This window comes from Diadema setosum, chromosome 6 (genome assembly GCF_964275005.1).
Source record: "Diadema setosum chromosome 6, eeDiaSeto1, whole genome shotgun sequence".
NCBI lineage: Eukaryota > Metazoa > Echinodermata > Echinoidea > Diadematoida > Diadematidae > Diadema > Diadema setosum.
Window position 1 is genome coordinate 27,988,832 of NC_092690.1, and position 11,085 is coordinate 27,999,916.

Genomic DNA, 11,085 nt, shown 5'->3' on the forward strand with positions numbered 1-11,085 from the left:
AAAATTCCTGCTGAATTTGCCCATGAACTCAACTGCCATTTTGCCCGTATTTGCAACCGACTTTCTAGCCTTGATCTATCTGCCTTGCCCGCATATCTACCTTCCCTACCTCCTCCAAAGATCAATCGACATGAAGTCTACAAGCGTCTCAAGAAGTTGAATGCATCCAAGGCTGGACATCCCAGAGACATACCTATTCGCCTCGTCAAAGAATTCGCATATGAAATCTGTGAACCCTTGACCACCATCTTCAACAACTGCTTACAGACAGGACACTTCCCATCCTGCTGGAAAACTGCATCTGTATGTCCAGTCCCCAAAACAACACCCGTTGTCGATTTCAGTCAGCTGAGACCTGTTTCAATTACTGCTATCCTTGCCCGTGTTTTTGAGGGTTTCCTAGCAGAATGAATGATGGCAGATGTCAAGCAGATGATTGACCCACAGCAATTTGGGAATATGAGGGGCAGTTCTGTGAGCCACTATCTTGTGAGTCTTCTCGATGAGGTCTATCGATGTCTTGAGAGACAAGGATACGAGGCCAATCTCTGCACTATTGACTTCCTATTAAAAAAGCCTTCGACTTAAATGATCACTCTATAGCACTTGGCAAGATGATGGAGCATGGTGTCCGCCCAGCTATCATTCCTGTTATTTCAAGCTTCTTGTCTTGTCGCACTCAAACAGTGAAGTATTGTGGCACATCATCTTCGACCAAGCAGAAGCTCACGTGTGGAGTTCCTCAGGGGACCAAGTTGGGGCCCATAATCTTCCTCATTATGATCAACAATGCTGCAATGAGCACCGAGAGGAGATGGAAGTATGTTGATGACCTGTCACTTGTAGACATACGACACAAATCTCATGCTGGTCAGCTCCAGTTGCAGGTAGACACCTAGTCACAGTGGTGTTCCGTCAATGGTATGACGCCCCAACCTGAGAAATGCAAGATCATGCATGTTAGCTTCCTACGCAATGCTTCAGCTCCGCCTGTTATCATCCCTGAAAGCACAGCACTGGAAGCAGTACCTGCCCTTCGTCTGCTTGGTGTGACGATACAAGCCAACCTGAAGTGGGATGCTCAGGTTAATCACATGATCTCACAAGCATCTCGCCGCCTGTACATTCTTACCATGCTGAAATCATTCGGAGTTTCTCGTGGTGATTTGGTGTTCGTCTACACAACATACATTCGCCCCTTGATGGAATTCTGTGCTCCAGTCTGGGGAAGCAGCATCACCGCACATCAGTCAACCAGAATCGAGAGTGTTCAAAAGCGGGCTCTTCGCATGATCGCCTCTCCTGAGAAACATAATTATGATGAACTCTTAGTGTTGTATGACATCCCAACCCTGGAGTCTCGTCGAACAGACCTCATCCTGAGCTTTGGAAAATCCCTGTTGCTCTCTGACAGACATAGAGGTCTGCTTACCTCAAGTAGACAATCTGTATCTCGAACCGGACTCAGAAATGGTCACAAATTAACACTGCCAAAAATCAGAACAAAAAGGTACGCACCATCAAGCATCCCAGCAATTGTGGACCTCTTGAATTCTCTGTAATTGTATATACATCACTCAACTATAATTAGAACAATAACAAATTTTATTATGTATCTTTCATATGTAAATTGATATATTTGTATCAAGAATAAGATGTGTGCAATCAAATATTTCAACAATTATGAAATTTTTGAGAAATTTGTTATTTCATCATGTATTTGCATTCGGAATCTCATGATTTATATTTTTATAGAGTTGGGCAATCAAGTACTCCGGTAATTGTAAAACTTTTGAACATTTTGCAATAACATTACTCATTGGCAAGTGGAACAGATAGGGCCTCATTGTGCCCAATGCATTTTGTAATTTGATAAACCAAGAAATAAATAGTTGTGTAGAATCAATTTTTTGAAAATTTGAATTGCAATTTTTATATTTGAATGAAATCTGATTTTGATATTATATATTGTTGAAATTATATATGTTAGTAATAAGGATATAAATTATTAGTGGAAAAGTGAGCAAAGAAAATGGGATTCCATCGGGATTCGAACCCGAGACCTCCGGATTGCTAGACCGGTGCTCTACCGACTGAGCTATAGAAAGCCCTAGTGCAGTGTTCGTCCCAGAAACCCTTAATTCTCAATGCTCGGGTGGTCAGAAGCTATAGCAGTGTGTTTGTGTGTGACACACACGCACACACTTGAACCTGGCATAAACCCGAAGGATAATTCAACTTGGGGATAAATGCGAGGGATCACTTCGGTGATCCCTCGCATTTATCCCCAAGTTGAATTATCCTTCGGGTTTATGCCAGGTTCAAGTGTGTGCGTGTGTGTCACACACAAACACACTGCTATAGCTTCTGACCACCCGAGCATTGAGAATTAAGGGTTTCTGGGACGAACACTGCACTAGGGCTTTCTATAGCTCAGTCGGTAGAGCACCGGTCTAGCAATCCGGAGGTCTCGGGTTCGAATCCCGATGGAATCCCATTTTCTTTGCTCACTTTTCCACTAATAATTTATATTCTTTCTGGTCAGTTTATTCTGTCTTTATTTAATAAGGATATAATGTATAAATAGATTGAAACTGGCGTTTCTATCTTTACGCTGTTTATATGTACGTACATGATACATCTGTTTATTATATAATAGTTATGAGTGTATATCTGTGTATGGTTATGTTGATGAAGATAATATTTTAGCAAAAGGGGTATGTTTTATTGATTTGGTTTTTTTCTGGATTCGTGGTAATTTCATATTTGATATATTTTATATATGGTATACACACATGTATTTCCTACAGTTTATTTACATGGTATGTCCAATTGCATACTAACACCATGTGATATATTTTTTTTCTGAAGTGCAGTGCAATAGTAATATGATAACAATGATATAGTGCTGAAAGGTGATTTGATATCGGTTTAGTAGAATGTCTGTTTGTTTGTTTTTTGAAGGATATGAACTGTTGCATTTTCGTTTTTTCCACATATGGTACTATACATCCGCTGATTTAATGTTGTTTTTTTGATTCGTTATGCTGCATGTGGAAATTTATTCTGCTCTAGCTACAGTACATGTATATTGTCTGTTTTTGAATGTCTGCATCTATATGTATGTTTACAGCAATATCACCACATGTGTATCCAGTTTTAATCCTGTGTAAATGCAATACGTAATTATAGGACTGTAAGGAATACATTGGTATGACTGAATGATCTAATAGGTTTTTTAACTTTTTGATTTTTTTCTTTAATGTATTTTTATTCTGTACGCATGACACTATAGCCTTTCTTCCGGGCGGAAAAAAAAAGCAACAACAACAACAAGCAACATTCTCGCTGCGTTACTTTGATTGTTGAAGTATAAAGAAGAGTGTTAATTATATGGACACTTTTTTTTTACAAACTCTAAGAAGAGGTATTCACTCATTGATATATCAGAAACTTGGCTTAACCAACAAGAATACTCATCTTGTCTACTACCAAATTATATTTATAGATAATAGACGCAATGAAAAATTTGGTGGAGGAGTGGTTTTTTATTATGTAGTGAATTAAAATTCAAACGGAGACAAGATTTAGAAATATTTGATGAAAACATTGAAAAGTTTGTATTGAGATATACTGTCATTTTTAAAACATGGTTGTATATAGGCCACCTGCTGCAGCTATTTCCCAGTTTCTGAATGCCTTACAATTTCTTTTTCATGAGATTATAAAGGGAAAGCAAAACTTCTGTGTGGCTGGCGATTTACTTTCATCTATGTCGTCTCTCGTGATTCCTTTATTGACATGTTTTCATCATATTCACTTTCTCTGTTAACTTCAAAACATTTAACACTTAAATAACAGCACAGTCATCAATGCTCCTCGTTAATATTCTTATTAATAAAATTGAGAATATTGCTGTCTCTTGGATATTCACATGTGATATAGGTAGGTGATCATTTACTTATATTTGCTGTTATAAGATCATAAGAGTAATATATATAGATCACAACAGATTTCAACGTGTCTTTGATGACTCCGCCATACCGTATTTTTGTTATATGCTTAAAATTTGTAACTAGGAACATGCTGTAAACAGAAATGATGCGGATGATCATTTTGAATCCTTTCTTGCAAAAAATCTGTGTACACAGATTGAAAAAGAAGGATCAACCATGGTTTGATAAAACACGACAGAAGATGTGTAAAAACAAGTATTTATATTATCTATTGGAGTATTATGGAAAAAGAGGGAGTGCTTTGAATTGGTTTAAGGGCACGAAGAGTTATGAATCCAATTGTTCAAAAAATACAATTGTAAATATCATAAAATCAGATTTGCGTCATGTGAAAACAGGAGAATCACAAGGCTCTGTACTGGGTGGTTCCCCTCCTTTTTTGTTATTTGTCATTGATCTGCAATTTGTAAGTATTACTTTGTTTTCTATATTATTTGTAGATGATACAAACTTATTTTTCTCAGGCCGGGATGTTCATGAAGTCAATCACATGATTAACACAGAAATGAAGAAAGTATATTCTTGGTTTGTTGCAAATCGTCTGGTAACAAACATAGCAAAAAAAAAAAGTTATATGATATGAGCATTTGTAGGTAATGCTTAAATTAAACAAGTGAATAATATAAAATTTCTTGGTGTGGTAATTGATGGCTTAACACGGAGAGACAATATTGTAGTGGTGTTATGATATATATATATATATATATATATATATATATATATATATACATATATTTCCTTCAAAAATTCTTTTAACCATATATCACACAATGCAATAGTAATGATATGGGGTCACACTTCATGACTGTACATATTAAACCGTATGTTATTATTACAAAGGTGTGCAATAAGAATAGTCTGTGACGTAAACCCTTTAGAGCACACTGCAACACTATTTAAGAAAATGAAAATTTTAACAATTGATAAAACAGTGCAATTACAAGTGGCCATATTTTTGTTTTCGTATTTCAAAGGCATTTTGCCTCTAACCTTCCATGAGTCATTCATCCAAAATAGTGCAATTCATACCAGATGTGCTAACAACCTATGTTTACCCTTTTATCGATATAAGCTTTCAAAGACTACAATTAGTATTGGAGCTAAGTGCTGGAATAAGATACCTGCAATTATCAAAGATGCCTACACTGTAATCTTTTAAACGTAAATATAGATTGTTTTTTAATTCAAAGTGCAGCTGAATAATTCTTTCGATATTTGCCTGTTTGTTTTGATTTGTTGTCTTTTGTATGTGTTTGTCCTTTCTTACTTGCAATTTAGTGTATATTTTCTAAGGATATAAATTGCAATTTGTACCTATTCATCTGTTCATCTGTGAATTTTTCACATTTTATTTTTATTTATTTATTTTTTTGGGGGGAGAGGGGGTAGCTTGTAGAAAGGGATATGTGTATATTATAAAGGCGTTTGTAATTATGATCTATCTGTTTTAGTGTATTATTTTATGCATTTGTGAAGTAAACAGAAGTTAAGCTTATTGGCTTCTTTGCTGTACTCTGCACGTTATTGAACAAATCACTTCAATCAATGAATAAATACCAAAATCTTTATTCATAATTTCTTATCCTCAGCTTTCCTAATCGCCGAATGAGGTGTATGCATAAGAACAAAAAAAAAAATGAATGCATATTGCTGGCTGTCCCACACGTTGTATCAAAATGATTACAACATATGAATACACATAATAACACAAAATTGCAATGGAAACATAACTATTAACCGTGACACATTTCTTTTTTTTTATTTCAAGACAAATACCGAAAAGTACGTTTGAAAGGGAGGGGAATGATAAAAAGCAGAACGTCTAGTCAACAGTCCCCTCATTGAAAATTTTAGTTACAAAACTGATAAAACAAGGTAAAAAAGTAAAGTAAGACAGAGACAAACGGTAAACAAACACGAGACATCTCTCTTGTCATCGAAGAAAGAGGAAAAGAGAAAGAAGAAGAGATGATGGGTTAAAACCAGGGCACGTGAGCATTGAGATACCAAAAATCACGTAAATATAAAGAGTATAAAGAGAAGTTGAAGTAGATGATACATAATTGCAGTAAAACTTGGACTTGAAATTAAAGCTTACAAGATATCAGTCATATTGAAATGTAAGAAGTTCTCTAAAATCTTTAAAATTCAAAATTAAAAAATATATGATATACATTGTAGTGAAACTTAAATCATCTTCTTTATTGATATGAAGACAATTCCCAAATTTCGGCCCAGAAAACGACAATACAGCTTTTGAAAAAAAAGAGTCTTGGCTAATACATAAAGGCAAGTAAAATCAATTTGCTTGCTGGGTAGGATAAGAATGGATAGTTTCGTGTTTTGTTTTAATGAATATAGAGTCCAATATAGTATGATATAGTAAAATTTATTGTTAAGTTTGTACATTTTGCCCGAAGTACGATCGATACACAACATTACAATATTACAACATTACAACATTAGTATGGTATCTCCATAATTTATTGCAAATGATAAGAAGAACATTTTGCTGCATGAATAATAATCTAAGTAAGAGTTATACGTGTTTCACCACGCAAGTTTGCGATAATTTAAATCAGGTAATTACAAAGAAGATTAAAAAATGACAGGATGTTAAAAAAAACCCACAAACAAATAAGCGAACAAACAGACAAGCCCTAAAAAATACCTGGACTGTAAAAATATTACACATGTCACAAATTCGTAGTTGGTTAACTAGGTAGTTGGGTGTATCATGCTCACATGCATGTCTAGGCATGATATAAATATAAACTGATGATAAGAAATGATAAGAAATAGGAGTATTTATTTTTAGCGATGGAGATGACGTAATTTAAACTCGAATTTATGTGATTTTCGTTTATGCTTCCTCATGAAACATGGACAGACGCTTGTAAACTACTTTTTCTAGAATTTTCGATATTGCAGGTAACAATGAGATGGGTCTATAATTTTTCACCGTTGATGGATCTTCTCTTTTATAGATGGGGATAACTTTGGCGATTTTAAAGGAGTCTGGATACTTTAAGTAGGGATAGATTGAATATATGGGTGAGAGGGTCTGCTAGGGGGGTTAATTATTTTTTTTTAACAAATTCACTCTTAAGTTATCAGTCCCACAGCATTTACTACATTTCAGAGATCGAACAGTACCAATAATTTCCGATTCATTAATTGGAGTAAAGAACAAAGAATTTTGATTACTTTCAGGTAAGTAATCTTTATGATTTTTGATATCATATATCATATATGATGGGAATATATGCTGCTAAAGAAGGACCAACATAGGCAAAGAAATTGTTAAGAATATTTGCAGTTTGGTCAGGATTGGTAATGACATTATCATTATGAGTAATGCTATCAGGACATTCCGTAGGTTTCTTTTTGAGTATTTTATTAACGGTCCGCCAAAGAGCACTTTTGTCGTCCTTATTAGATTCGAGTTTATTTGAAATATATGATATACGTGAAACTCGAATCAAGATATTTGTTTGTATATGTTTTATACCTTTTCACGTTTTAAGGAGTAGGTTTTCTCAGAGATATTTTATAAAGACGGTTTCGAGTAAGAATGGAATGTATAAGACGTTAAGTAATCCAGGGTTGTAAAAGGAATATGTTTATCATAATAATCTAATAGTTTTTGTAAGAAAATTTCGTAAGAAGAATTAACATCTTGGAGTTCAAAGACGTAATTCCATTGTTCTTCGAATAAATCTTGATTCAATGAATCAATATTTTGTGGCGTTTCATTTCTATTCATTTTCAAGTATTGTTTGGGTTGGCGGCGTATTGGGGTTGTTACAGATTTATCATTAATCATAAAAATTGGTAGGTGGTCGGATATATATGAATAAAGAATGCCGTTCGTGCAGGTTTCAGTTATAACGTTAAACAATATGCTATCTATTAATGTTTTACTATGGGTGGTGTTGTTTATTCTGGTGGGTTTATTGATGTGGGGATGCAGTGAGTTGGGAAGTAATATGTGACCCTGCACCTCAAAACAAACAAAGTCGCCATTTTTAGTTGAGACCATATTCTGAAAGAGCAGACTTTAAGCTTTAAAATGATGTATAACTCAAATCAAATGGACTCTTCTAACCTTTCTAAATATTAGAAAGAAAGCAGAAACTCAGGAAAAGTGTGAACTGAGAAAAGAGGCTCTGAAGTACAGTGTCTATTCTAGCGCTTAATCTTTACCAAACCGTGCTGGCTGTGCGATGAATGGGACAAAAAACAGGAAGTAAACCACCAGAGTTACAACAATGAAGGGATTATAAGATTAAACTGAAATTAAGCATGCCTCATTAACACATTCTGTCCATAATTGATGCCAACTTTCAAAGCAGTAGCACTATCCTTTCAAAAGTTATTAGAGTTGAAAGTGAAGAGTGTGGACAAGGTTTTTCAGATATGAAAAAGGGATTCTAAAGACACACCTTATCACACTATTCTACCAAAAATGTTCGAGATAAACTGCTAAAAAACACACTTTCCTGCCCGTTTTACGATACCAAATTTTAGCATAATGTAAAAGAAGACCCGCTCTTTCAGAAAATATGAAAAAGTCAAGTTCGGCTAGGTTGACTCATTTCACTTGTTTTTCAGTCCTCACGCAAAATCAGTGAGTGCGACTTTATGTTCGTTTTGAGGTGCACGGTCACATATGTCATGGAAATGGATGGGTTGTAATAAATCTATATTATAATCTCTCATTAAAAAAAATGGATTTCTCTCTCCAAGAATTTCGTTAGCACATTGGTCGAAGTTTTCAAAAAAAGATTGAATGTCATTTTGCGGAGGACTGTAAATGGTACCAACTATAATATTTTTCTCATTATCATTTAAGATTTTAATAAGTAAACTTTCTGCTCCCTGAATGCGCAAATCGTTTCGAATTTTAAATTTAATTTGATTATTAACGTACATGGCAACCCCACCTCCTTTGCCACGCTTTCTGTCATTACTAATACAATTGTAATTTTCAATGCCAAATAGGTCCGGGGAATTGGTGTGCAACCATGTTTCGGTAACTCCTTTTACGGAAAATGGAAAATCATTGAGGGAACTTCAAAATAATTCAAACGTTTCATTTTTTTTTATTTAAGCTTCTTGAATTGAGATGGATTAAACTGAAATGAACACTAATCTGATTTGCCTTATTGAAAAGAAATTGACTATTAAATTCATTGATAGTGAAGTACTGGCTTGTGTGTTTGACTAGCTGTTGATCATCTATCCAAAAATCATTTTAAGAATTTCTTAACTTGAAGCTCAGTGTGTGTTACAGCGAGGGAACATGTAATACATGATATAAAAAATCAAAGTAATAACTTATTTTAGCTAATGTTATCTAAACTGAATGTAGAATTTGCTTCAGTGTACAAATTCAATCAAAAGAATCATCCAAGACTGCTTGAAAGTAATACTGTCATGTCACTTAATTTGTTTACTGATGTTAAGAATAGCAGAATTCCTTTCATATTTTGACTTTGTGAATCTTGATAAAACTTGTTAACTTCATGAAATTTGAGTTACAATAGCGAAACTTACGTTACTATTGAATGTTGAGAAAGAACATTATTAAACACTTGAAGCTATTCTTGCCAAGTTATTTGGAATAATTCTCGTAGTCATTATTAACACATTCAAATAAAACGGTCGTTATTAAATCTTTATTTTGCCAAAATGAAATAGAATTCAACTGACTAACTTACCAGACCTTTTTGAAAACGTACATGTCAGGCAACAAAATACTTGCAACACTGCTATAACCCAACCACATACGTTGGTAAGTTGGATTCAGTGGTCCATATAGAAGGCATGAAACAGTTTGTAGCGAAAGGGTCACGGGGTCAAGGGGAGTACAGACGATTTTAACTTCAAAATAACTTATAAGTTAACGTATGTTTCCCCTAGTTCTTCCGTCCGCAAAATAGTGATAATAATAATGATAACAATAATAACAATAATAATAATAATGGTATTAATAATAATAATAATAATGATAATAATAATAGTAAAATAGAATTGCGATTGAAGAGTGAAAACTTTTCTTTGATAAAGTGACCGTAATATTGAGTGCCAGATTCAAGAAGAATAAGGCGTATTATGATTGTACTGTTAATTTCAGAAATGGGAGTAACGTAGGTTACTCGCCTTAACTACACATTCAAGTCACCGACATTTTATCTAATTATTTAGAGATTTCCTCACATTAAGGTCATCTATGGTTATGGCAGTTGTTTTCGGGGAAAAGGTTATTCTTTCGTAAATTCATTTGTAGGTTATAAATGAGTGCGAAAATCATTCTCATCCCCTAATTCTTTGGTAACGTAGCTTTCAGAGAATTTGGCGACAGACTTCTTACGGCAAACATAATTTTTCCAGAAAGCTAATAATCTTCCATTTTTATACATTATGAAAGGGGTCATAATAGATGTTCGTAAAATAGGGCTACAGCCACAACTCAGAGCGGTTATCGACCGATTTGTAGCCTGCTTGGTCGCCTCTGAATTTTGGCACCGCTCAGCAGTTTTAGGAGATGTCGAGCCGGATATAAAAACCCAGCGATGCCCGAGCAATGCCCTGTCGATTTCCTGTCGGTCGAATTTAGGTAAAAAAACAAAAGAAAACAAAAAATTGCGAAATATGGGGATCTTCTCCGCGCAGAGACTGAGCAGTCACCGAGCGATGCCGTATTGGCAACTGGACGATTTCCCACCGGCCACCATCCACCGGCCGATTTTTACGAAATCGCTCAGTGACCGACGGGTGATCTATAGGTCATCTACCAGTGTCCCGTAGGCGCCCGCCGGTCTCTGCCGGAAACTTCTCACGAGCTACCTGGGTTTATTCATCTAACTATATAATGTGATTTGTGATAGTCAATTAATTAATCAAGATAAAACTCGAGGATAAAGATTTAAGAGTTGAATTACCAACTACCAAACCTCAGTTATGTGAAACCACAGATAACTAGGAATATGGAAATCAAAAAAAGGGAGGAAAACCCAAGATGAACAAAGATTGGATTAGATTAGAATTTTCCAAAATATCTTTG

General features: G+C 34.9%; 1 protein-coding gene across 1 annotated transcript; it reads left to right on the top strand.

The window, feature by feature from the left end:
* Positions 1–923: 923 nt before the first annotated feature.
* LOC140229681 (uncharacterized) lies at positions 924–1,562 on the top strand. The gene has a single exon (XM_072309924.1). The coding sequence runs from the start codon at positions 924–926 to the stop codon at positions 1,560–1,562; it is 639 nt and encodes a 212-aa protein (XP_072166025.1).
* The last annotated feature ends 9,523 nt before the right edge of the window (positions 1,563–11,085 follow it).